General features: G+C 42.9%; 2 protein-coding genes across 2 annotated transcripts in view; one reads left to right on the top strand and one right to left on the bottom strand.

Moving 5' to 3' along the window:
* Positions 1 to 7,946, bottom strand: part of PABPN1 (poly(A) binding protein nuclear 1) — an 18,979-nt gene extending 11,033 nt beyond the window's left edge. Inside the window, exons 1-4 of the mRNA XM_059837545.1 lie at positions 7,802 to 7,946; positions 5,831 to 5,945; positions 3,846 to 3,913; positions 5 to 43 (exon numbers count right to left, since the gene is read on the bottom strand). Of these exons, the coding sequence (XP_059693528.1) occupies positions 5 to 43; positions 3,846 to 3,913; positions 5,831 to 5,912 (189 nt within the window). The 5' untranslated portion in view covers positions 5,913 to 5,945; positions 7,802 to 7,946. The remainder of the gene's footprint in view (positions 1 to 4; positions 44 to 3,845; positions 3,914 to 5,830; positions 5,946 to 7,801) is intronic.
* Positions 7,947 to 9,389: 1,443 nt separating this feature from the next.
* LOC132322835 (large neutral amino acids transporter small subunit 2-like) lies at positions 9,390 to 24,362 on the top strand. Its single transcript, XM_059837546.1, has 4 exons — positions 9,390 to 9,435; positions 12,374 to 12,518; positions 19,263 to 19,467; positions 24,131 to 24,362. The coding sequence occupies exons 2-4, from the start codon at positions 12,395 to 12,397 to the stop codon at positions 24,345 to 24,347; spliced, it is 546 nt and encodes a 181-aa protein (XP_059693529.1). The 5' UTR covers positions 9,390 to 9,435; positions 12,374 to 12,394; the 3' UTR covers positions 24,348 to 24,362.
* The last annotated feature ends 3,225 nt before the right edge of the window (positions 24,363 to 27,587 follow it).

Raw genomic sequence — 27,587 nt, 5'->3', positions numbered from 1 at the left:
GGAAATGCGCCTCCAGCTCCTCGGCCGTGGCCCCGTAATCCACCTGAAAAACCCCAAAAAAACCCAAAATTAGGGAGTCCCAAAACCTCGGGAATTCTTCAGGAACCTTTGGGAATTTTGGGGGAATTTTTAGGGATTTTTTGGAATTTTTTTTTTGAGGGTTTTTTTGGATTTTTTTGACGATTTTCCGCCATTTTCCCTCGAAAATTCCCAAATTTTTCCCTAAAATTCCCCATTTTCCCCTCAAAAATTCCAATTTTCCCCCAAATCCCCAAATTTTCCCCCAATTTCTCTTTTTTCCCCTCCAAAATTCCCAATTTTCCCCCAAAATTCCCAAATTTTCCCTCCCAGCTGCGGCAATGCCCCCCCGGCTCCTCGGCCGTGGCCCCAAAATCCACCTCAAAAATGCCCAAAAAAACCCCAAAAATCCCAAATTTAGGGAGTCCCAAAACCTCGGGAATTCTTCAGGAACCTTTGGGAATTTTGGGGGAATTTTTAGGAATTTTTTGGAATTTTTTTTGAGGGTTTTTTTGGCATTTTTTGACGATTTTCCGCCATTTTCCCTCCTCAAAATTCCCCATTTTCCCCTCGAAAATTCCCCAATTTTTCCCTAAAATTCCCCATTTTCCCCTCGAAAATTCCCAATTTTTCCCCAAATCCCCAAAATTTCCCCCAATTTCTCCTTTTTTCCTTCCAAAATTCCCAATTTTCCCTCCAAAATCCCCCAAAATTCCCAAATTTCCCCTCCCAGCCGCGGCAATGCCCCCCCGGCTCCTCGGCCGTGGCCCCAAAATTCCGCCTCAAAAATTCCCAAAAAACCCCAAAAACCCCAAATTTAGGGAGTCCCAAAACCTCGGGAATTCTTCAGGAACCTTTGGGAATTTTTAGGGAATTTTTTGGAATTTTTTAGGATTTTTTTTTTTTGTTTTTTTTGGCATTTTTGGACGATTTTCCGCCATTTTCCCTCCTCAAAATTCCGCATTTTCCCCTCTAAAATTCCCAAATTTTTCCCTAAAATTCCCAAATTTTTCCCTCTAAAATTCCCAATTTTTCCCCAAATCCCCATTTTCCCCCCAATTTCTCCTTTTTCCCTCCAAAATTCCCAATTTTCCCCCAAAATCCCCAAATTTTCCCTCCCAGCCGCGGCAATGCCCCTCCGGCTCCTCGGCCGCGGCCCCAAAATCCACCTCAAAAATGCCCAAAAAACCCCAAAAACCCCAAATTTAGGGAGTCCCAAAACCTCGGGAATTCTTCAGGAACCTTTGGGAATTTTGGGGGAATTTTTAGGAATTTTTTGGAATTTTTTTGAGGGTTTTTTTGGCATTTTTTGATGATTTTCCGCCATTTTCCCTCCTCCAAATTCCCCATTTTTCCCTCGAAAATTCCCAAATATTTCCCTAAAATTCTCAAATTTTTCCCTAAAATTCCCAATTTTTCCCCAAATCCCCAAATTTTCCCCCAATTTCTCCTTTTTCCCTCCAAAATTCCCAATTTTCCCCCAAAATTCCCAAATTTCCCCTCCCAGCCGCGGCAATGCCCCTCCGGGATCCTCGGCCGTGGCCCCAAAATCCACCTCAAAAATGCCCAAAAAACCCCAAAAACCCCAAATTTAGGGAGTCCCAAAACCTCGGGAATTCTTCAGGAACCTTTGGGAATTTTGGGGGAATTTTTAGGAATTTTTTGGGATTTTTTAGGAATTTTTTGGGATTTTTTAGGAATTTTTTTGGGGTTTTTTTGGTATTTTTTTTTGATTTTTCGCCATTTTCCATCCTCGAATTTTGGGGATTTTGGGGCGAATTTTGGGGTGAATTTGGGGGATTTTGGGGTGAATTTTGGGGTGAATTTGGGTCAAATTCTGGGGCAATTTTGGGTAAATTTTGGGGTAAATTTTGGGGTGAATTTAGGGGATTTTGGGGTGAATTTTGGGGTGAATTTTGGGGATTTTGGGGTGAATTTTGGGGTGAATTTTGGAATAAATTTGGGGGATTTTAGGTTGAATTTTGGGGTGAATTTTGGGGGATTTTGGGAAATTTTGGGGTGAATTTGGGCATTTTTGAAATGAATTTTGGGGTGAATTTTGGGGCAATTCTGGGGAATTTTGGGGCGAATTTTGGGGTGAATTTGGGGGATTTTGGGGTGACTTTTGAGATGAATTTTGGGGTGAAATTGGGGAGATTCTTGGATGAATTTTTGAGCAATTTTGGGGGATTTTGGGGTTAATTTTGGGATAAATTTTGGGGTGAATTTGGAGGATTTTGGGGTGAATTTGGAGAATTTTGGGTGAATTCTGGGGTGAATTTGGGGGATTTTGGGGTGAATTTTTGGGTGAATTTTGGGTGAATTTGGGGTGAATTTTGAGGGGAATTTTGAGGTGAATTTTGGGGTGAATTTGGGGGATTTTGGGGTGAATTTGGGGGTGAATTTGGAGGATTTTGAGGTGAATTTTGGGGCAAATTTTGGGGGATTTTGGGGTAAATTTTGAGATGAATTTTTGGGTGAATTTTGGGGTGAATTTGAGGAATTTTGGGATGAATTTTGGGTTGAATTTTGGGGTGAATTTTTGGGTGAATTTTGGGGGGGGATTTTGGGGCGAATTTTGGGGTGAATTTGGGGTAAATTTTGAGATGAATTTTGCGGGATATTTGGGTGACTTTTGGGGCAATTTTGGGTGAATTTTGGGGTGAATTTGGGGGATTTTGGGTTGACTTTTGGGGTGAATTTTGGAGAATTTTGGGGTGAATTTTAGGGTGAATTTGGAGGATTTTAGGGTGAATTTTGGGGTGAATTTGGAGGATTTTAGGGTGAATTTTGGGGGATTTTGGGGTGAATTTTGGGGGATTTTGGGGTAATTTTGGGGGATTTTGGGGTAATTTTTTGGGTGAATTTTGGGGTGAACTTTGGGGATTTTAGGGTGAATTTGGGGGATTTTAGGGTGAATTTGGAGAATTTTTGGATGAATTTTGAGATGAATTTTGGGATGAATTTGGGGGATTTTGGGGTGAATTTTGGGGTGAATTTGGGGGATTTTGGGGTGAATTTTGGGGTGAATTTGGGGATTTTGGGGTGAATTTTGGGTGAATTTGGAGAATTTTTGGATGAATTTTGAGATCAATTTTGGGATGATTTTGGGTCAAATTTTGGGGGATTTTGGGTCAAATTCTGGGGCAATTTTGGGGGATTTTGGGGTGAATTTTTGAGCAATTTTGGGGGATTTTGGGGCGAATTTGGGGGATTTTGGGGTGAATTTTGGGGTGATTTTGTGGGATATTTGGATGAATTTTGGGGTGAATTTTGGGGGATTTTGGGGTGAATTTTGGGGGATGTATGGGTGAATTTTGGGGGATTTTTGGATGAATTTTGGGATGAATTTTGGGGTGAATTTGGGGGATTTTGGTATGAATTTTGGGATGAATTTTGGGGGATTTTGGCATGAATTTTGGGTAAATTTTGGGGGATTTTGGGGTGAATTTTGAGATGAATTTTGGGGTGAATTTGGGGGGATTTTGGGGTGAATTTTGGGGATTTTGGGGTGAATTTGGGTTGAATTTTGGGGTGAATTTAAGGGTGAATTTTGGGTTGAATTTCGGGTGAATTTTGGGGTGAATTTGGGTTGAATTTTGGGGTGAATTTGGGCAATTTTGAGATGAATTTTGGGGTGAATTTTGGGGTGAATTTTGGGGTGAATTTTGAGGTGAATTTGGGGGATTTCGGGTTGAATTTTGGGGTGAATTTTGGGGGTTTTTGGGTCGAATTTTGGGGTGATTTTGGGGCAATTTTGGGATAAATTTTGGGGTGAATTTTGGGTTGAATTTTGGGGTGAATTTGGGGGGTTTTGGGGTTTTTACATTGCCCACGTAGATGGAGCGAGCGTCGGCCTCCATCTTCTCCTCCAGGGACATGATCACCGGGCCGGCTGCAAAACACCAAAAATTGGGGTGAATTCCGGGGATTTTGGGAAAATTGGGGGGTTTGGGGGGAATTTGGGGGTTTTATGGGAATTTTTGGGTGGTTTTTGAGGGATTTTTGGGGAGTTTTTGGGAATATTTGGGGTTTTTGTCTTGGGGTTTTGGGGAGGATTCCGGGGATTTTGGGGAAATTGGGAATTTTGGGGTGAATTTGGACCATTTTGGGTCAATTTGGGCCATTTTGGGGTGAATTTGGACCATTTTGGGTGAATTTGGGGGATTTTGGGGTGAATTTGGGGGATTTTGGGGTGAATTTGGGAGATTTTGGGTGAATTTGGGCCATTTTGGGCTGAATTTGGGCCATTTTAGGTGAATTTGGGCCATTTTGGGTCAATTTGGGCCATTTTGGGGTGAATTTGGGGGATTTTGGGTGAATTTGGGCCACTTTGGGTCAATTTGTGCCATTTTTGGATAAATTCTGGGTGTTTTGGGGTGAATTGGGGCCATTTTGGGTGAATTTGGGCCACTTTGGGCTGAATTTGGGCCATTTTAGGCCATTTTTGGGGTGAATTTGGGGGATTTTGGCTGAATTTGGGGGATTTTGGCTGAATTTGGGCCATTTTGGGGTGAATTTGGGAGATTTTGGGTCAATTTGGGCCATTTTTGGATAAATTCTGGGTGTTTTGGGGTGAATTTGGGCCATTTTGGGGTGAATTTGGGGATTTTTGGGTCAATTTGGCCCATTTTGGGGTGAAATTGAGCCATTTTGGGTGAATTTGGGCCATTTCAGGTCAATTTGGGCCATTTTGGAATAAATTCTGGGTGTTTTGGGGTGAATTTGGGAGATTTTTGGGTGAATTTGGGGGATTTTGGGTGAATTTGGGCCATTTTGGGTCAATTTGTGCCATTTTTGGATAAATTCTGGGTGTTTTGGGGTGAATTGGGGCCATTTTGGGGTGAATTTGGGGATTTTTGGCTAAATTAGGGCCATTTTGGAGTGAATTTGGGCCATTTTTGGGCTGAATTTGGGCCATTTTTGGGCTGAATTTGGGACATTCTGGGTCAATTTGGGGGATTTTGGGGTGAATTTGGGGGGATTTTGGGTCAGTTTTGGCCATTTTTGGATAAATTCTGGGTGTTTTGGGGTGAATTTGGGCCATTTTGGGGGGATTTTGGGGCGAATTTGGGGGCTTTTGGGGTGAATTTGGGCCATTTTGGGTGAATTTGGGCCATTTTGGGTGAATTTGGGCCATTTTGGGTGAATTTGGGGGATTTTGGGGTGAATTTGGGGGATTTTGGGTGAATTTGGGCCATTTTGGGTGAATTTTGGCCATTTTTGGATAAATTCTGGGTGTTTTGGGGTGAATTTGGGCCATTTTGGGGTGAATTTGGGGGATTTTGGGTGAATTTGGGCCATTTTGGGGTGAATTTGGACCACTTTGGGTGAATTTTGGCCATTTTTGGATAAATTCTGGGTGGTTTGGGGTGAATTTGGGAGATTTTGGGTGAATTTGGGCCATTTTGGGTGAATTTGGGCCATTTTGGGTCAATTTGTGGAATTTTAGGATAAATTATGAGTGTTTTGGGGTGAATTTGGGAGATTTTTGGGTCAATTTGGGCCATTTTGGGGTGAATTTGAGACATTCTGGGTCAATTTAGGGGATTTTGGGGCAAATTTTGGCCATTTTGGGTGAATTTTGGCCATTTTGGGGTGAATTTGGGAGATTTTGGGTGAATTTGGGCCATTTTTGGATAAATTCTGGATGTTTTGGGGTGAATTTGGGCCATTTTGGGCTGAATTTGGGGGATTTGGGGCTGAATTTGGGCCATTTTTGGGCTGAATTTGGGGGGATTTTGGGCTGAATTCGGGGTGAATGCTTTGGGGCGATTTTTGGGGTGAATCTTGGGGGTTTTGGGGCTCTCACCATTGCCCGGGGGGGGGCTCATGTTCATCTGTTTCTCCACCTCGTTCTGCAGCTCCTTCAGCTTCTCGGCCTCCTCCTCCATCTCCCGCACCCGGGCCTTGATGGCCTCCAGCTCCTGGGGGGGAGAAAAACCCCAAAAATCCCAAATTTACCCCCAAAATCGCACTGGGAAAGGAAAAAAATACAAAATTGAAAAAAAAAACGGAAAAAATCCAGCCAGGAACGCCCAAAAAGCAAAAAAACCACCAAAAAACCACAAAAAACTAAAAAAATAATCCACCCAGGAACACCAAAAAACCCCAAAAAATCCAAAATTACCCCCAAAATCGCACTGGGAAAGGCAAAAAATCCCAAATTGAAAAAAAAAATGGAAAAAATCCAGCCAGGAACGCCCAAAAAGCAAAAAAAACACCAAAAAAATCCACCCAGGAACACCAAAAAAGCAAAAAAATTCCCCAAAATCTACTCGGGAATCCCAAAAATCCAACCAGGAACCCCCCAAAAACCCCAAATCCACCTAAAAACCAAAATAAAACCTCCAAAAATCCATCTAAAACCCCCAAAATCCACCTAAACCACCCCAAAAAAACCCAAAATTCACCTAAAACCCTCAAAAAACCCCAAAATTCACCTAAAACCCTCAAAAAAACCCCAAAATTTGCCTAAAAACCAAAACAAAACCTCCAGAACTCAAGCTAAAACCCTAAAACCACCCCAAAAACCCCCAAATTTATTTAAAAACCCAAAGAAAAGCCCCAAAATCCACCTAAACCACCCCAAAAAATCCCAAAACCCACCTAAAAAACAAAATAAAGCCTCCAAAATTCCACCTGAACCCCCAAAATCCACCTAAACCACCCCAAAAAAGCCAAATTTTGCCTAAAAACCCAAAGAAAAGCCCCAAAATCCACCTAAACCACCCCAAAAAATCCCAAAATCCACCTAAAAACCAAAATATAACCTCCAAAATTCCTCAAATTCCCACTTTTATCCCTCAAATTCCCTTTTATTCCCTGAAATTTCACTTTCAGCCCTCAAAATCCCACTTTTATTCCTAAATTCCCACTTTTATCCCTCAAATTTCCTTTTATTCCCTCAAATTCCCACTTTTATTCCCTCAAATTCCCTTTTATTCCCTCAAATTCCCACTTTTATTCCTAAATTCACACTTTTACCCCTCAAATTTCCACTTTTATCCTTCAAATTCCCACTTTTATTCACTCAAATTTCACTTTTAACACTCAAATCCCCAAGTTTACCCCTGAAATTCCCCTTTTTTCCCCCTTTTCCCTCAAATTCCCACTTTTATCCCCTCAAATCCCCCCATTTTACCCCTCAAATTCCCATTTTTTCCCCATTCCCCTCAAATTCCCACTTTTCCCCTCAAATTCCCCCATTTTTCCCCTCAAATTCCCATTTTTCTCCATTCCCCTCAAATTTCCACTTTTATCCCCTCAAATTTCCACTTTTTTCCCCCCAAATTCCCACTTTTTTCCCCTCAAATTCCCCTTTCCCCCTTCCTCCCCTCACACTTTCCTCCCTTTTATCCCTCAGATCCTCCCCCCATTTTCCCTTCAAATTCCCACTTTTATCCCCTCAAATTCCCACTTTTCCCCTCAAATCCCCCCATTTTACCCCTCAAATTCCCACTTTTCCCCATTCCCCTCAAATTTCCACTTTTATCCCCTCAAATTCCAATTTTTACCCCCTTTTCATTCCCCTTTTCCCCTTCCTCCCCTCACAATTTCCTCCCTTTTATCCCTCTGATCCCCCCATTTTTCCCTCAAATTCCCACTTTTATCCCCACTTTTCCCCTCAAATCCCCCCATTTTACCCCTCAATTTCCGATTTTTCCCCATTCCCCTCAAATTTCCACTTTTTTCCCCTCAAATTCCCCTTTTCCCCTTCCTCCCCTCACACTTTCCCGCCCTTTTTTTCCCGCCCTCCCCCGCCCGTTCCCCCCCCACTCACCGGGTCCTCAATGGCGGCTTCTCCCGCCTCCCCTTCCCCCAGCCCCGCTTCCTCCTCCAGCTCCTCGCCCGCGGCTTCGTGAGGCGGCCCCGGCGTTGAGGCGGCGGCGGCGGCGGCGGCGGCGGCGGCGGCGGCGGCGGCTCCGGCCCCGGCCCCGCTTCCCCCCGCCGCCCCTCCCGACCCTCCCCCGGCCCCTCCGCGGCCGCTCCCGCCCCGGCCCCGGCTCCCCCCTTCGCCCAGCGCCGCCTCCTCCGGCCCCGCCGCCGCCCCCAGGCCGTTGCCGTAAGGCGGGGAAGGGTCTCCGGTTCCTCCGGGACCCCCCGGGCCCGCCCCGGTTCCGGCCGCGGCTCCTCCGGCAGCCGCCGCCATGGCCGCCATGGCCGCCCGCCCGCGCCGTGAGGGGCCGTGAGGGGGCGGCCAATGGGAGAGCGCCCTGAGGCTTCGTGGGCGGGTCAACACGACGTTCACCAATCAAATGCGATGTTTACTGACTGACAGGTGTGATAACGAATAGAAACGCTGGGTTGTAGCGCCGCGCTGTCCAATGGGATTAAAGAAAGGCGGGCCAAAAAGGGTTGCAGCCAGTAGAAACAGCGGAGCGGCGGGAGGCGGGAAGAGCGGCAGCCAATGGCAGCCCGAGGAAGCGGCAAAGCCGCGGCTAAAGGCGATAGGCTGGGGGCGTGGTTTGATGGCAGTTACCCAATAAAAACGGTTATTGCAGCGGAACAGGCGTGGTTAAAAGGTGATAACCAATAGCGACGCTCGAAAGGGCGGAAGTGAATTTAATCTTCAGCCAATCGGTGACGAGGGGCGGTGCTAAGGCGGACCTGACCAATCAGAAGGCGCGGGGGCGGGGTTTAGTCTTAAAGGCGCCGCCGCCGTTTTTCGCTGATCTCTCATTAACGAGCCATGCTTAATTAAAATAATTAGTACGCTAATAAAATAATTGAGCAGGAAATGCGCCCGAGCGAGCGTTGGGGGGCGCTGCGCGGAAAGGGGGAGGAGCTAATTAATATGCTAATTAGCGGTAATTAGCGTGCGGAGGGGGTTAATTAGCATGTAATTTGTTGATTAGTTTATACGCTAAGGGTTATTAAACTGCCACTAATTGGGTTATTAATTACGGCGAGCCTTAATTAGCCCCAAACCGGCCGGTCGAGGCATCAATCAGCACAAGGGGTTAATTAAAAGCGGCCGCGGCCCCTTTAAGACTCGCGCCACCAGGCCGCGAGGAGTTAATTAATAACCCGCTAATCACGGCCGGGGTAGTTAATTAGTGAGCTATTAACGCGAACGGGGAGCAATTAATGGGGCGTTAATTGGGGTGGGGGAGGGGGGCACTCGTGAGGGGAGCGGGGGGCGTGGCTTAAAGCGAGGAGGGCGGGGGAGTAAGCGAGGGGCGTGGTTTGAAGCCTTTATGGGCAATAAGAGGGCACGGCTCGAATTGTGGGCGTGGTTTTACCTTTTTAGGAAAACGGAGGCGTGGCTAATTAAGGGGCGGGGTTTAATTCGCGTGGGGGTGAATGGAGGGGGCGTGGCCAGCGCTGAGGGATATGGGGGGGAAGGAAGGGCGGGAAACGGCGTCGCGTGCGAGGGGGTGGAGCCAACGCTGAGGGGAAAATGGCGGGAAGGCGGTGAGTGGGGGAATTTTGAGGGAAAAAGGGGAAAATCTGAGTAAAAAAAGGGGGAATTTGGGTAAAAAGGGCGGAATTGGGGTAAAAAGGGGGAAATTTGGGTGAAAAAAGGGGGAATTTGGGTAAAAGAGGGGGAATTTGGGATGGAAAGGTGTGTGGGAGGGAAATCGAGGGGTTTTGGGGGGATCTGGGAGGAGTCCAGGAGCCTGTGGGGGATTTTTGGGTTTTTTGAACGGATTTCGGGGTTTCATGAGGGAATTTCGAGGTTTTTTGAGGAGATGTTGGGGTTTTATGAGGAGATTCTGGGTTTTTGTGAGGGATTTTGGGGGGTCGGGGGGGATTTTGGGGTTCTATAAAGGAATTTTGGGGTTTTAAGAGGAGATTTTGGGGTTCCGTGAGGGGATTTGGGGGAATTTTTCTGAGGCGATTTTGGAATTTTTCTGAAAAGAATTGGGGGTTTTTGGAGGATTTTATGAGGAGACTTTGATATTTTATGAGGGAATTTTGGGTTTTATGAGGAGATTTTGATATTTTATGAGGAGATTTTGATATTTTGTGAGGGAATTTTGGGTTTTATGAGGGAATTTTGAGGTTTTATGAGGAGATTTTGATATTTTATGAGGATATTTTGGGTTTTATGAGGGAATTTTTGGGTTTTATGAGGAGATTTTGATATTTTGTGAGTGAATTTTGGGTTTTATGAGGAGATTTTGATATTTTATGAGAAGACTTTGATATTTTATGAGGGAATTTTGGGTTTTATGAGGAGATTTTGATATTTTATGAGGAAATTTTGGGTTTTATGAGGAGATTTTGATATTTTGTGAGTGAATTTTGGGTTTTATGAGGAGATTTTGATATTTTATGAGGGAATATTTGGGTTTTATGATTGAATTTTTGGGTTTTATGAGGAGATTTTGGAGTTTTATGAGGAGACTTTGATATTTTATGAGGGAATTTTGGGGTTTTATGAGGAGATTTTGGGTTTTTATGAGGAGATTTTGGGGTTTTATGAGGAGATTTTGATATTTTATGAGGGAATTTTGGGGTTCTATGAGGAGATTTTGATATTTTATGAGGGAACTTTGTGTTTTATGAGATTTTGGAGTTTTATGAGGAGATTTTGATATTTTATGAGGAGATTTTGGGGTTTTATGAGGAGATTTTGATATTTTATGAGGGAATTTTGGGTTTTATGAGGGAATTTTGGGGTTTTATGAGGAGATTTTGATATTTTATGAGGGAATATTTGGGTTTTATGAGGGAATTTTGGGGTTTTATGTGGAGATTTTGGTATTTTATAAGGGAATTTTTTATTTTTCTGAGGAGATTTGGGGGTTTCGGGAGGATTTGGGGTTTTTAGGAGGCACGTGGGGCACTTTTTGGGACCCTTTTAGGAGATTTTGATCCAAATTTGGGCATTTTTGGGGTGATTTTGATTTAATTTGGGCGATCTGGGGTCATTTTGGGGGTTTTTGAGCCATTTTATGCCATTTTTGTGGCATTTTGAGCCATTTTATGTCACTTTTGAGCCATTTGAGCAAATTTTATTCGATTTTGAGCCATTTTATGCCATTTTTGTGACATTTTGAGCCATTTTGAGCCAGTTTTGTTTGATTTTGAGCTCTTTTGTGTCATTTTGGTGGCATTTTGAGCCATTTTTGCCACTTTTGTTCCATTTTATGCCATTTTTGTTTAAATTTTGAGCTCTTTTATGCCATTTTTGTGGCATTTTGAGCCATTTTGAGCCAATTTTGTTTGATTTTGAGCTCTTTTGTGTCATTTTTGTGGCATTTTGAGCCAATTTTATTTGATTTTGAGCCATTTTATGTCATTTTTGTGGCATTTTGATCCAATTTTGTTTGATTTTGAGCTCTTTTGTGTCATTTTTGTGGCATTTTGAGCCATTTTATGCCATTTTTGTGGCATTTTGAGCCAATTTTGTTTGATTTTGAGCTCCTTTGTATCATTTTTCTGACATTTTGAGCCAATTTGAGCCAATTTTGTGGCATTTTGAGCCAATTTTGTTCGATTTTGAGCCATTTTGTGCCATTTTTGTGGCATTTTGAGCAAATTTTATTCGATTTTGAGCCATTTTGTGCCATTTTTCTGACACTTTGAGCCATTTTGAGCCAATTTTGTTTGAATTTTGAGCCATTTTGTGCCATTTTTGGGGCATTTTGAGCCATTTTGTGCCATTTTTGTGGCATTTTGAGCAAATTTTATTCAATTTTGAGCCATTTTATGTCACTTTTGTGCCAATTTTGAGCCAATTTTCTTTGATTTTGAGCTCTTTTGTGCCCTTTTTCTGACATTTTTTGCCATTTTATGTCACTTTTGTGACATTTTGAGCAAATTTTATTCGATTTTGAGCCATTTTGTGTCATTTTTGTGGCATTTTGAGCCATTTTGAGCCAATTTTGTTTGATTTTGAGCAATTTTGTGCCATTTTTGTGACATTTTGAGCATTTTTGTGCCATTTTTATGACATTTTGAGCCATTTTGAGCCAATTTTGTTTGATTTTGAGCTCTTTTGTGTCACTTTTGTGGCATTTTGAGCCATTTTGTTTCATTTTTGGTGCATTTTGAGCCCTTTTGGTCACTTTCCTCACCTCTCCCCTCCCTTTTCTGCCACTTTTGGGCCGATTTCGCCTCGTTTTGGGGTCGTTTTGTTGTTTTTTATTTTTATTTTTATTTTTATTTTTAGCCCTCCCTCCTTTTTTTTTTTCCTCTCTCTCCTCCTCCTCCTCCTCCTCCTCCTCCTCCTGCTGGCAAAGTCCAGCCCCGGCGAGGCCGAAGGTCACCCCCAAGGATCCCGGCTCTCCTTCCTCATCCTCCTCCCCCCCTCCCCTAAAAAAAAAAAATAAAATAAAAAATCCCCTTTCCCTTTTATTAAACCCCCGATTTTCCCTTTTTTCACCCCAAAAAAATCCTCCAGCCCCAAAAATCGGCATTCCCGATGGAGACCGACCCCAAAACCCGCGGGAATCCCCAAAAAAAGGGGGGAAAGGAGGAGGAAGAGGAGGGAGGAGTGGCCCTGAAGAAGGAGATCGGGCTCCTCAGCGCCTGCGGGATCATCGTGGGTGAGTCCTGAGACCCCTCCCCAAATCCCTAAAAAATCCCAAAAATTTAAAAAAAACCCCAAAATCCTCAAAACTCCTCCCCGGAAATCCCAAATTGCCCAAAATCGCCTGAAATCGCCTCAAAAATCGGCCGGAAAATCGCGGTTTTTTTAATCCCCTCCCCCCTCGGTGCCAACGCGTTGTCCCTCGGGATCCCCCCTCCCCCCACCCAGTGAGGAATTTGGGGATTTTCCCCCAAAATCGAGGCGGTTTTGGGGTGAAAAAGCAAAAAGTTGGAGGGTTCGCCTCGGGGTTTGGGGAGGGTGAAAAATTTTGGGGGGTTTTGAGAGGATTTTGGGGTTTTTGAACTCAAAAAAACAGGGGGGAAATCCCCGCGGGAATTCGGCCCTCGGGGTTGTCCTAAAACCCCCCCTGAGTTCTCCTGAAATCCCTCCCGGAATTCCCAGATCCCAAAATCGCCCAAATTCACCCCAAAGTCACCTGAAATTCACCCAAACTCACCCAAATTCACCCAAAACTGCCCCAAATTCACCTGAAATTCACCCAAAACTGCCCCAAATTCACCTGAAATTCACCCAAACTGCCCCAAATTCACCCAAATTCACCCAAATTCACCTGATATTCACCCAAATTCACCCAAACTGCCCCAAATTCACCCAAATTCACCCAAATTCACCTGATATTCACCCAAATTCACCCAAACTGCCCCAAATTCACCTGAAATTCACCCAAACTGCCCCAAATTCACCCAAAGTGCCCCAAATTCACCCAAAACTGCCACAAATTCACCCAAATTCACCCCAAATGCCCCAAATTCACCCAAATTCACCCAAAACTGCCCCAAATTCACCTGAAATTCACCCAAAATGCCCCAAATTCACCTGAAATTCACCCCAAAACTGCCCCAAATTCACCCAAAACTGCCCCAAACTCACCCAAACTGCCCCAAATTCACCCAAATTCACCCAAATTCACCCAAAATGCCCCAAATTCACTCAAAACTGCCCCAAATTCACCCAAATTCACCCAAAATGGCCCAAATTCACCCAAATTCACCCAAACTGCCCCAAATTCACCCAAACTGCCCCAAATTCACCTGAAATTCACCCAAACTGCCCCAAATTCACCCAAAATGCCCCAAAACTGCCCCAAATTCACCCAAAATGCCCTAAATTCACCTGAAATTCACCCAAATGCCCCAAATTCACCCAAATGCCCCAAATTCACCCAAAACTGCCCCAAATTCACCCAAATTCACCCAAACTGCCCCAAATTCACCCAAATTCACCCAAACTGCCCCAAATTCACCCAAACTGCCCCAAATTCACCCAAACTGCCCCAAATTCACCTGAAATTCACCCAAACTGCCCCAAATTCACCTGAAATTCACCCAAAACTGCCCCAAATTCACCCAAAATGCCCCAAATTCACCTGAAATTCACCCAAACTGCCCCAAATTCACCCAAAATGCCCCAAATTCACCCAAAACTGCCCCAAATTCACCCAAATTCACCCAAAACTGCCCCAAATTCACCCAAAACTGCCCCAAATTCACCCAAATTCACCCAAATGCCCCAAATTCACCTGAAATTCACCCAAAACTGCCCCAAATTCACCCAAATTCACCCAAACTGCCCCAAATTCACCCAAATTCACCCAAACTGCCCCAAATTCACCCAAAACTGCCCCAAATTCACCTGAAATTCACCCAAAACTGCCCCAAATTCACCCGAAATTGCCCCAAATTCACCCAAAATGCCCCAAATTCACCTGAAATGCCCCAAATTCACCCAAATTCACCCAAAACTGCCCCAAATTCACCCAAATTCACCCAAAACTGCCCCAAATTCACCTGAAATTGTCCCAAACTGCCCCAAATTCACCCAAAATGCCCCAAATTCACCCAAATTCACCCAAAATTCACCCAAATTCACCCAAAACTGCCCCAAATTCACCCAAATTCACCCAAACTGCCCCAAATTCACCCAAACTGCCCCAAATTCACCCAAACTGCCCCAAATTCACCCAAAACTGCCCCAAATTCACCCAAATTCACCCAAAGTGCCCCAAATTCACCCAAACTGCCCCAAATTCACCAGAACTGCCCAAAATGCCCCAAATTCACCTGAAATGCCCCAAATTCACCTGAAATTCACCCAAAATGTCCCAAATTCACCCAAACTGCCCCAAATTCGCCTGAAATTCACCCAAAACTGCCCCAAATTCACCCAAACTGCCCCAAATTCACCCAAACTGCCCCAAATTCACCCAAATTCACCCAAAGTGCCCCAAATTCACCCAAAATGCCCCAAATTCACCCAAATTCACCCAAAACTTCCCCAAATTCACCCAAAACTGCCCCAAATTCACCCAAATTCACCCAAACTGCCCCAAATTCACCCAAATTCACCCAAACTCCCCCAAATTCACCCAAATTCACCCAAACTGCCCCAAATTCACCCAAATTCACCCAAATTCACCTGATATTCACCCAAATTCACCCAAACTGCCCCAAATTCACCCAAAATGCCCAAAAATCCCCAAATTCAACCAAAATGCCCCAAATTCACCCAAATTCACCCAAAACTGCCCCAAATTCACCCAAACTGCCCCAAATTCACCTGAAATTCACCCAAAATGCCCCAAATTCACCCAAATTCACCCAAATTCACCCAAACAGCCCCAAATTTACCTAAATTCACCCAAAACTTCCCCAAATTCACCCAAAACTGCCCCAAATTCACCCAAATTCACCCAAACTGCCCCAAATTCACCCAAATTCACCCAAACTGCCCCAAATTCACCTGAAATTCACCCAAACTGCCCCAAATTCACCCAAAATGCCCCAAAAATCCCCAAATTCAACCAAAATGCCCCAATTCACCCAAATTCACCCAAAACTGCCCCAAATTCACCCAAACTGCCCCAAATTCACCTGAAATTCACCCAAAAATGCCCCAAATTCACCTGAAATTCACCCAAAATGCCCCAAATTCACCTGAAATTCACCCAAATGCCCCAAATTCTCCCAAATTCACCCAAAACTGCCCCAAATTCACCCAAATTCACCCAAACTGCCCCAAATTCACCCAAAATGCCCCAAATTCACCTGAAATTCACCCAAACTGCCCCAAATTCACCCAAATTCACCCAAACTGCCCCAAATTCACCTGAAATTCACCCAAACTGCCCAAATTCACCCAAATTCACCCAAACTGCCCCAAATTCACCCAAACTGCCCCAAATTCACCCAAAATGCCCCAAAATCACCTGAAATTCACCCAAATTCACCCAAAATTCACCCAAACTGCCCCAAATTCACCCAAATTCACCCAAAACTGCCCCAAATTCACCCAAAACTGCCCCAAATTCACCTGAAATTCACCCAAAATCCATAAAATTCACATTTTTTAATGAAAACCCCAAAAATTCCTCATTTTTCCCCAAAATCTCCTCTCCCAACCCTAAAATATTCCCAATTTTACCTCCAAACCCCCAAAACCTCCCAATTTTCCCCCAAAATTCTCAATTTCCCCCCAAACCCCCTAAAATTTCCAATTTTTCCCCAAAAACTCCTCAAAACCCCTGAAAATTCCCAAATTTCCCCAAAAATCCTCCCCATTTCCCCCAAAATCCCCAATTTTTTCCCAATTTCCCCCAAAACCTCCCAGTTTCCCAATTTCCCTTAAAAATTCCTTTTTTTCCCTCAAAACCTCCAAAATTTCCCAATTTTCCCCCCAAAACCCCTAAAAAATCCAATTTTTCCCATTTTTCCCCTAAAAATTCCCATTTTCTCCCCCAAAACCTCCAAAAATTCCCAATTTTTCCAAATTCCCCCCAAAACCCCTAAAAAATCCCAATTTTCCCCCTAAAAATCCCCAATTTTTTCCCCAAAAACCCTAAAAAACCCCAATTTTCCCCAAAACCCCAAAAAAATCCCAATTTTCCCCAATTTCCCCCCAAATTTCCCCCCAAAACCCCTAAAAAATCCCAATTTTCCCATTTTTTCCCCAATTTTCCCCAATTTCCCCCAAAACCCCTAAAATCCCCCAATTTTCCCCCAATTTTCCCCCAAAACCCTTAAAAAAATCCAAATTTTTCCCTAACAAAATCCCAATTTTTCCCCCAATTTCCCCCCAAAACCCCTAAAAAATCCCAATTTTCCCCTAAAAATTCCAATTTTCCCATTTCCCCAATTTTCCCCAATTTCTCCCCCAAAAACCCCTTAAAAATCCCAATTTTCCTAAAAAACCCCATTTTCCCATTTTCCCTAAAAATCCAAAATTTCCCAGTTTTCCCCTAAAAATCCAATATTCCCCCCCAAAACCCCCAAAAATCACGAATTTTCCCCAATTTTCCCTTAAAAATCCCCAATTTTCCCCAATTTCCCCAAATTTCCTCATTTCCCCCTATTCCCCCAATTTCCCCATTTTTCCCTTAAAAATCCCCAAATTTCCCCTATTTCCCCCCAAATTTCCCATTTTTCCCCTAAAAAATCCCATTTTTTACCATTTTCCCCATCTTTCCCCCAACTTCCCCCCCAGAAACCCCTTAAAAATCCAAATTTTTCCTAAAAAATCCCAATTTTTCCCGTATTTCCCCAAATTTCCCCATTTTCCCTTTAAAAATCCCCAAATTTCCCCTATTTCCCCCAAATTTTCCCATTTTTTCCCTAAAAAATCCCAATTTTCCCATTTCTCCCTAAAATCCAAATTTTTCCCCCAAAAATCCCAATTTTCCCCCAATTTCCCCCAATTTTCCCCAAAAAACCCCTTAAAAATCCAAATTTTTCCCTAAAAAAAATCCCAATTTTCCCTAAAATCCCAATTTTCCCCATTTTTCCCCAATTTCCCCCTCAAAACTCCTTAAAAATCCAATTTTTCCCTAAAAAACCCCCATTTTTTCCCATTTTTTCCCTTTAAAAATCCCCCAAATTTTCCCTATTTCCCCCAAATTTTCCCATTTTTTCCCTAAAAAATCCCAATTTTTCCCTAACAATCCCAATTTTTCCCATTTTTTCCCCAATTTCCCTCCCAAAAACCTTAAAAAATCCAAAATTTTCCCTAAAAAATACCAATTTTTCCCTAAAATCCCAATTTTTTCCCAATTTTTCCCTAACAATCCCAATTTTTCCCATTTTTTCCCCAATTTTCCCCCCTAAAACCCCTAAAATCCAATTTTTTCCCTAAAAAATCCCAACTTTTCCCAAATTTCCCTAAAATTTCCAATTTTCCCCATTTTCCCCCAATTTCCCCCAATTTCCCCCCAAAAACCCCTTAAAAATCCAATTTTTCCCTAAAAATCCCAATTTTTCCCATTTTCCCCCAATTTCCCCCACAAAAACCCCTTAATGTCCAATTTTTTCTCTAAAAAAATCCAAATTTTTCCCTAAAAAAAACTCCATTTTTCCCATTTTTCCCCTAAAAATCCCAATTTTCCCCATTTCCCCCCAATTTCCCCAATTTCCCCCCAAAAACCCCTTAAAAATCCAATTTTTTCCCTAAAAATCCCCATTTTTCCCATTTTTCCCTTTAAAAATCCCCAAATTTCCCCAATTTCCCAAATTTTTCCCATTTTTTCCCCTAAAAAAATCCCAATTTTTCCCTAAAAATCCCATTTTTCCCAATTTTCCCTAAAATCCCAATTTTTCCCTAAAAATCCCAATTTTCCCCCAATTTCCCCAATTTCCCCCCAAAAACCCCTTAAAAATCCAAAATTTTCCCTAAAAAATCCCAATTTTTCCCAAAAAATACCAATTTTCCCTAAAAATCCCGATTTTCCCCTAAAAATCCCAATTTTTCCCATTTTTTCCCCAATTTTCCCCAATTTCCCCCCAAAAACCCTTAAAAAATCCAAATTATTCCCTAAAAAACCCCCATTTTTCCCATTTTCCCCCTAAAAAACCCCAAATTTTCCCATTTTTCCCCTAAAAATCCCAATATTCCCCCCCAAAACCCCCCAAAATCCCCAATTTTCCCCAATTTTCCCCAATTTTCCCTTTAAAAATCCCCAATTTCCCCAAATTTTTCCCATTTTTCCCTAAAAATCCCAATTTTCCCTCAAAAACCCCTAAAAAACCCCAAATTTTCCCCAATTTACCCCCAAACCCCCTAAAAAAATCCCCATTTTTCCCAACTTTCCCCCTAAAAATCCCAATTTTTCCCCAATTTTCCCAATTTTCCCTTTAAAAATCTCCAATTTTTCCCCAATTTCCCTAAAAAAACCCTAAAAAGCCCCAATTTTACCTCAAAAACCCCTAAAAAAATCCAAATTTTTCCCATTTTTTCCCCTAAAAACCACTTATTTTCCCATTTTTCCCTAAAAATCCTAATTTCCCCCCAAAACCCCTAAAAATCCTCATTTTTCCCCTAAAAATCCCAATTTTCCCCCAAAAACTCCTAAAAAATCCCCAATTTTTCCCCAATTTCCCCCAATTTCCCCCCAAAACCCCTAAAAACCCCAATTTTTCCCAATTTCCCCTAATAATCCCCAATTTCCCCCAAAAAGTCCTAAAAATCCCAATTTTTCCCAATTTTCCCTTTAAAAATTCCCCCAAAACCCCCCAAAATCCCCAATTTTTCCCCAATTTCCTCTAAAGAAACCTTAAAAAACCCCAATTTTCCCCCCAAAACCCCTAAAAATCCCCATTTTCCCCCTAAAAACCCCCCATTTTTCCCCAATTTCCCCAATTTTCCCCGTTTTCTCCCCAACCCCCCCCTGTTTCCCCTCCCCCTCCCCCCCCAGGGAACATCATCGGCTCGGGGATCTTCGTGGCGCCGCGCGGCGTCCTGGCGCACGCGGGGGCCGTGGGCCCCGCCCTGCTCGTCTGGGGCCTCTCGGGCGCCCTCACCGCCCTGGGCGCGCTCTGCTACGCCGAGCTGGGCGTGGCCCTGCCCCGCCCCGGCGGCGACTACGCCTACGTGGGACACGCCTTCGGGCCCCTCGTCGGGTGAGGCACCCCCGGAAACCCTCCCGGGGGCTTCCCGCCGTTTCCTGTCCTTTTCCCGCCATTTCCTGTCATTTTCCCGCCATTTTCTGTCCTTTTCCAGCTAATTTTTGTCAGTTTCCCGCCATTTCCTGCCCTTCCCCGCCATTTTTTGGGAGTTTCCCGCCATTTCCTGTCCTTTTCCCGCCATTTCCTGTCGGTTTCCCGCCGTTTTCTGTCCTTTTCCCGCCATTTCCTGTCGGTTTCCCGCCGTTTTCTGTCAGCTTCCCGCCATTTCCTGTCATTTTCCCGCCATTTTCTGTCCTTTTCCGGCCAATTTTTTTCAGTTTCCCTCCAATTCCTGCCCTTTCCCGCCCTTTTTTGGGAGTTTTCCGCCATTTTGGGGGAGTTTCCCGCCATTTCCTGTCCTTTTCCCGCCAACTCCCGGGGGTTTCCCGCCGTTTTCTGTCCTTTTCCCGCCAGCTCCCGGCGGTTTCCCGCCGTTTTCTGTCCTTTTCCCGCCAATTCCCGGGAGTTTCCCGCCGTTTTCTGTCCTTTTCCCGCCAACTCCCGGGAGTTTCCCGCCGTTTTCTGTCCTTTTCCCGCCAATTCCCGGGAGTTTCCCGCCGTTTTCTGTCCTTTTCCCGCCAACTCCCGGGAGTTTCCCGCCGTTTTCTGTCCTTTTCCCGCCAACTCCCGGGGGTTTCCCGCCGTTTTCTGTCCTTTTCCCGCCAGTTTTGGGGAGTTTCCCGCCATTTTCTGTCCTTTTCCCGCCATTTCCTGTCGGTTTCCCGCCATTTTCTGTCCTTTTCCCGCCAACTCCCGGCGGTTTCCCGCCGTTTTCTGTCCTTTTCCCGCCAACTCCCGGCGGTTTCCCGCCATTTTCTGTCCGTTTCCCGCCATTTCCTGTCATTTTCCCGCCATTTTCTGTCCTTTTTCCAGCTAATTTTTGTCAGTTTCCCGCCATTTCCTGTCCGTTTCCCGCCAGTTTTTGTCAATTTCCCGCCATTTTCTGTCCTTTTCCTGCCATTTCCTGTCGGTTTCCCGCCATTTTCTGTCCTTTTCCCGCCAACTCCTGTCGGTTTCCCGCCATTTTCTGTCCTTTTCCCGCCTACTCCCGGGGGTTTCCCGCCATTTCCTGTCCTTTTCCCGCCAACTCCCGGCGGTTTCCCGCAATTTTCTGTCATTTCCCCACCATTTTGTGGGAGTTTCCCGCCATTTCCTGTCCTTTTCCCGCCAATTCCCGGCGGTTTCCCGCCATTTTGTGTCAGCTTCCCGCCATTTCCTGTCGGTTTCCCGCCATTTCCTGTCCGTTTCCCGCCATTTCCTGTCCGTTTCCCGCCATTTTCTGTCATTTTCCCGCCAACTCCCGGGGGTTTCCCGCCGTTTTCTGTCCGTTTCCCGCCAGTTTTGGGGAGTTTCCCGCCATTTTCTGTCATTTTCCCGCCAATTTTAGTGAGTTTCCCGCCATGTTTTGTTGGTTTCCCGCCATTTTTGGGGAGTTTCCCGCCGTTTTTTGTGAGTTTCCCGCCAATTTTTGTCGGTTTCCCGCCATTTTCTGGGAGTTTCCGGCTATTTTTCTTTGTTTCCCGCCTTTTTCTCTTGATTTCCCGCCATTTCCTGTTGGTTTCCCGCCATTTTCTGTCGGTTTCCCGCCATTTTTTGGGAGTTTCCCGCCTTTTTCTCTGGATTTCTCGCCACTTCCTGTCGCTTTCCCGCCATTCTCTGTCAGTTTCCCGCCAGTTTTAGTCAGTTTCCCGCCAATTCCTGCCCTTGCCCGCCATTTTTGGGGAGTTTCCCGCCATTTTGGGGGAGTTTCCCGCCATTTCCTGTCCGTTTCCCGCCAGTTTTTGTGAGCTTCCCGCCATTTTCTGTCATTTTCCCGCCAATTTTTTTGAGTTTCCCGCCAATTCCTATCGATTTCTCGCCATTGTCTGTCATTTTCCCGCCATTGTTTGTGAGTTTCCCGCCGTTTTCTCTTGATTTCCCGCCGTTTCCTCTCGGTTTCCCGCCATTTTCTGTCATTTCCCCGCCATTTTCTGCCACTTTCCGGCCGTTTTTTCTTCGTTTCCCGCCTTTTTCTCTTGATTTCCCGCCGTTTTCTGTCGGTTTCCCGCCTTTTTGTGCCGCGTTCCCACCAATTTGTTTCGATTTCCCGCCATTTTCTGTCAGTTTCCCGCCATTTCCCGTCAGTTTCCCACCATTTTCTGTCAGTTTCCTGCAATTTTCTGTCAATTTCCCGCCATTTTCTGTCAGCTTCCCGCCATTTCCCGTCAGTTTCCCGCCATTTTCTGTCAGTTTCCCGCCATTTTCCGTCAGTTTCCCGCCATTTTCCGTCAGTTTCCCGCCATTTTCTGTCAGTTTCATTTTGGGTCAAAATTTGGGGATTTTTGGGCTGAAATTTGGGGATTTTTAGGGATTTTTTGGGGGGGATTTTTAGAGAACTTTTTGGGGATTTTTAGGGAAATTTTGGGGAATTTTTTTGGGAATTTTTTGGGAATTTTTAGGGCATTTTTTGGGGATTTTTAGGGATTTTTTGGGAATTTTTAGGGCATTTTTTGGGGATTTTTGGGGATTTTTTTGGGGCGTTTTTAGGAATTTTTGGGGGATTTTTAGGGAATTTTTTTTGTGATTTTGTTTTGATTTGTAGGGAATTTTTTCGAGATTTTTAGGGAATTTTTGGGGGATTTTTTGCGATTTTTTTTGAGATTTTTAGGGATTTTTTGGGGGACTTTTAGGGAATTTTTAGGGAAATTTTTGGGCAATTTTTAGGAAATTTATGGGGGATTTTTTGGCAATTTTTTTGGGGTTTTTTTGGGAATTTTTTTGGCATTTTTAGGAAATTTTTGGGGTATTTTTAGGGAATTTTTGGTCGCTTTTTTAGGATTTTTTGAGGATTTTTAGGGATTTTTTGGGGGATTTTTTGGGAATTTTCTTTGATATTTTAGGAAATTTTGGGGGGATTTTTTGGGAATTTTTTTGGTGATTTTTAGGGAATTTTTGGTCCATTTTTAGGATTTTTTTGGGGGATTTTTAGGGAGTTTTTGGCGATTTTTATGGAATTTTTGGGGAATTTTTTAGGAAATTTTTTGTCAATTTTTAAAGGATTTTTTGGGGGATTTTTTGGGAATTTTTTGGTGATTTTTAGGGAATTTTGGGGGGATTTTTTAGGGAATTTTTTTGTGATTTTTAGGGATTTTTTTTTATTTTTAGGGATTTTTTTTGGTGATTTTTAACGAATTTTTTCGTGATTTTTAGGGCATTTTTGGGGAATTTTTTGGGGATTTTTAGGAAAATTTTTAGGGAATTTTTGGGTGATTTTTAGGGATCTTTTTAGGGATTTTTTGGGGATTTTTAGGGAATTTTGGGGGGATTTTTTAGGGGATTTTTTGGGGAATTTTAGGAATTTTTTTGCAGATTTTTAGAGAATTTTTTTGGGATTTTTAGGGATTTTTTTGGGCATTTTTTGGGGGATTTTTAGAAAATTTTTTGGGCATTTTTAGGGAATTTTTTGGGAATTTTGGGGGGATTTTTTGGGAATTTTTTGGTGATTTTTCAGGGCATTTTTTCGGGGATTTTATTTTGGATTTTTAGGGAATTTTTTGGGAATTTTTTGGGAATTTCTTTGGGAGTTTTAGGAAATTTTTGGGGGATTTTTAAGGCATTTTTTGGGGATTTTTAGAATTTTTTGGGGGATTTTTAGGAAATTTATGGGGGATTTTTTGGGAATTTTTGGGTGATTTTTAGGGAATTTTTGGGGGATTTTTAGGGAATTTTTTGGTGATTTTTTGGAAATTTTTGGGGGATTTTTTAGGGAATTTTTTTGTGATTTTTAGGGATTTTTTTTTTTTTGATTTTTAGGGAATTTTTTTGGTGATTTTTAGGGCATTTTTGTGGAATTTTTTGGGGATTTTTAGGAATTTTTTTAGGGAATTTTTGGGTGATTTTTAGGAAAATTTTTAGGGGATTTTTAGGGCATTTTTTTGGGAATTTTTTGGGGATTTTTAGTAAATTTTTTAGGGAATTTTTGGGTGATTTTTAGGAATTTTTTTGGGGATTTTTAGGGAATTTTTTCGTGATTTTTAGGGCATTTTTGTGGAATTTTTTGGGGATTTTTAGGAATTTTTTTAGGGAATTTTTTGGGGATTTTTAGTAAATTTTTTTAGGGAATTTTTGGGTGATTTTTAGGAATTTTTTGGGGGATTTTTTAGGAAATTTTTGGTCGATTTTTAAAGGATTTTTTGGGGGATTTTTTGGGAATTTTTGGTGATTTTTAGGAAATTTTTGGTGATTTTTTAGGGAATTTTTGGGGGTACTTTTAGGGAATTTTTTTTGATTTTTAAGGAATTTTTTTGGGACTTTTAGGGAATTTTTAATTGAATTTTTGCGGGATTTTTAGGGAATTTTTGGTCGATTTTTTAGGGAATTTTTTGGGCATTTTTAGGGAATTTTTTGGGGATTTTTTGGGAACTTTTTTTGATATTTTAGGAATTTTTAGGGAATTTTTTGGGAATTTCAACCCCCAACCTTCACGTTCACCTCCCCCAAGATTTTTTCCCTTTCTCCCCCATTTTTTCCCCTTTTTTCGCCCGGTTTTTTTCCCCAATCCCCTCCCCCCCTCCCCCCACCCCCTCTTCCCCTTCTCCCAGCTGGAGAATTTTCCCAAAATTTGCCTTTTTTGCCCCAGATTCCTGCGCCTGTGGATCTCGGTGCTGGTGATTTACCCGACCAACCAGGCCGTGATCGCCCTGACCTTCGCCAACTACGTCCTGCAGCCCCTGTTCCCCACCTGTGGCACCCCCGAGGCCGCCCTCAGGATCCTGGCTGCCGCCTGCCTGCGTGAGTCCTGCCCAAAATCCCGAATTTTGGGCGTTTCCCAAAAAAAATCCGGGGAAAAACGGTGAAAAAATGAGGAAAAACGGTGAAAAAACGGCGAAAAACGGCCGAGAAACGGCTCAGAAAGCACCAAAATTGACCCAAAATTCACCCAAAATTGACCCAAAATTGGCCTCAAACTCACCTAGGTCACTGAGGGATCCCAAAAATCCCAAAATTTTGGGAATTTCCCAAAAAAATTTGGGAAAAAACAGTGAAAAAATGAGGAAAAATGGTGAAAAAATGGTGAAAAACAGCTCAGAAATGACCAAAATTGACCCAAAATTGACCCAAATTCACCCAAAATTGGCCTCAAACTTACCTGGGTCACTGAGAGATCCCAAAAATCCCAAAATTTTGGGAATTTCCAAAAAAAATTTGGGGAAAAACGGTGAAAAAATGAGGAAAAACGGTGAAAAAACGGCGAAAAACGGCTCAGAAATGACCAAAATTGACCCAAATTCACCCAAAATTGGCCCAAAATTGGCTTCAAACTCAACTGAGTCACTGAGGGATCTCAAAAATCCCAAAATTTGGGAATTTCCAAAAAAAATTTGGGAAAAAACGGTGAAAAAATGAGGAAAAATGGCCCAAAAATGGCGGAAAACGGCTCAGAAATGACCCAAATTCACCCAAAATTGGCCCAAATTCACCCAAAATTGGCCTCAAACTCACCTGGGATTCTCAGGGATCCCAAAATTCCCAAATTTTGGGAATTTTCCAAAAAAAGTTTGGGGAAAAAATGTGAAAAATTGGAAAAAGTGATGAAAAAATGACCAAAAATGGCTCAGAAAGGACCAAAATTGACCCAAAATTGACCCAAATTCACCCAAAATTGGCCTCAAACTCACCTGGGATTCTCAGGGATCCCAAAAATCCCAAAATTTTGGGGATTTCCCCAAAAAAATTTGGGAAAAAACGGTGAAAAAATGAGGAAAAACGGTGAAAAAACGGCGAAAAACGGCCGAAAAACGGCTCAGAAATGGCCAAAATTGACCCAAAATTGGCCCAAATTCACCCAAAATTGGCCTCAAACTCACCTGGGATTCTCAGGGATCTCAAAAATCCCAAAATTTTGGGGATTTCCCAAAAAAAATTTGGGAAAAAAATGTGAAAAAATGAGGAAAAATGGCCCAAAAATGGCCCAAAAATGGCTCAGAAAGGACCAAAATTGACCCAAATTCACCCAAAATTGACCCAAAATTGGCTTCAAACTCACCTGGGTACCTCAGGGATCCCAAAAATCCCAAAATTTGGGGATTTCCCAAAAAAAATTTGGGGAAAAACGGTGAAAAAACGGCGAAAAACGGCCGAGAAACGGCTCAGAAAGGACCAAAATTGACCCAAATTCACCCAAACTTGACCCAAAATTGGCCTCAAACTCACTTGGGTTCCTCAGGGATCCCAAAAATCCCAAAATTTGGGATTTCCCCCCAAAAAATTTGGGGAAAAACGGTGAAAAAATGAGGAAAAACGGTGAAAAAACGGTGAAAAACGGCCAAAAACGGCTCAGAAAGGACCAAAATTGACCCAAAATTGACCCAAAATTGACCCAAAATTGGCCTCAAACTCACCTGGGATTCTCAGGGATCCCAAAATTCCCAAAATTTTGGGGATTTCAAAAAAAATTTTGGGGAAAAAATGTGGAAAATTGGAAAAAATGACCAAAAAATGACCAAAAATGGCTCAGAAATGACCAAAATTGACCCAAATTCACCCAAAATTGACCCAAATTGACCCAAACTTGGCCTCAAACTCACCTGGGATTCTCAGGGATCCCAAAAATCCCAAAATTTTGGGGATTCCCCAAAAAAAATTTTGGGGAAAAATGTGAAAAATTGGAAAAAATGAAGAAAAAATGACCAAAAATGGCTCAGAAATGACCAAAATTGACCCAAATTGACCCAAAATTGACCCAAATTCACCCAAAATTGGCCTCAAACTCACCTGGGATTCTCAGGGATCTCGAAAATCCGAATTTTGGATTCCAAAAAATTGGGGAAAACGGTGAAAAAATGAGGAAAAACGGTGAAAAAACGGCGAAAAAACGGCAAAAAACGGCTCAGAAAGGACAGAAAGGACCAAAATTGACTCAAATTGACCCAAAATTGACCCAAAATTGGCCTCAAACTCACCTGGGTACCTCAGGGATCTCAAAAATCCCAAAATTTGGGAATTTCCCAAAAAAAATTTGGGGGAAATTGGTGAAAAATGAGGAAAAATGGTGAAAAAACAGCGAAAAACGGCTCAGAAATGGCCAAAATTGACCCAAATTGACCCAAAATTGACCCAAAATTGGCCTCAAACTCACCTGGGTCACTGAGGGATCCCAAAAATCCCAAAATTTGGGGATTTCCCAAAAAAAATTTTGGGAAAAAACGGTGAAAAAATGAGGAAAAACGATGAAAAAATGGCAAAAAATGGCTCAGAAATGACCAAAAATTGACCCAAAATTCACTTTTGTAACCCCAAAAATTCCCATTTTTTTCCCAAAATCCCCGTTTTTCACCCCAAATTTTCACCTGTCCTCACCTGTCCCTCTTTCATCCCCATTTTTAACCCTTTAACCCCCATTTTAACCCCATTTTTAACCCTTTAAACCCCATTTTAACCCTATTTTTCCCTAAAAATCCCCATTTTTTACCAAAACTCCCCATTTTTTTCCCAAAATCTCTGTTTTTCACCCCAAATTTTTCATGTCTTCACCTGCGTCCCTTTTAACCCCATTTTAACCCTTTAACCCCCATTTTTAACCCTTTAAACCCCATTTTAACCCCATTTTTAACCCTTTAAACCCCTTTTTAACCCCATTTTTCCCCCAAAATCCCCATTTTTTCACTCCAAAAATCCCCATTTTTTTACCAAAATCCCCGTTTTTCGCCCCAAAGATTCACCTGTCCTCACCTGTCCCTCTTTCATCCCCATTTTTAACCCTTTAGCCCCCATTTTAACCCCATTTTTAACCCTTTAAACCCCATTCTAACCCCATTTTCCCCCAAAAATCCCCATTTTCTCCCCAAAAATCCCCATTTTTTTACCAAAATCCCCGTTTTTCACCCCAAATTTTTCATGTCTTCACAAGAGCCCTTTCATCCTCATTTTTAACCCTTTAACCCCCATTTTTAACCCTTTAAACCCCATTTTAACCCCATTTTTCCCCCAAAAATCCCCATTTTTTTACCAAAACTCCCTGTTTTTTTCCCAAAATCCCCATTTTTCACCCCAAATTTTCCATGTCTTCACCTGCGTCCCTTTAAACCCCCATTTTT

This window comes from Haemorhous mexicanus, unplaced genomic scaffold, assembly GCF_027477595.1.
Source record: "Haemorhous mexicanus isolate bHaeMex1 unplaced genomic scaffold, bHaeMex1.pri scaffold_151_ctg1, whole genome shotgun sequence".
Taxonomy (NCBI): domain Eukaryota; kingdom Metazoa; phylum Chordata; class Aves; order Passeriformes; family Fringillidae; genus Haemorhous; species Haemorhous mexicanus.
The sequence above is the reverse complement of the archived record's forward strand: the minus strand, read 5'-3'. Positions and strand labels throughout refer to the sequence as shown.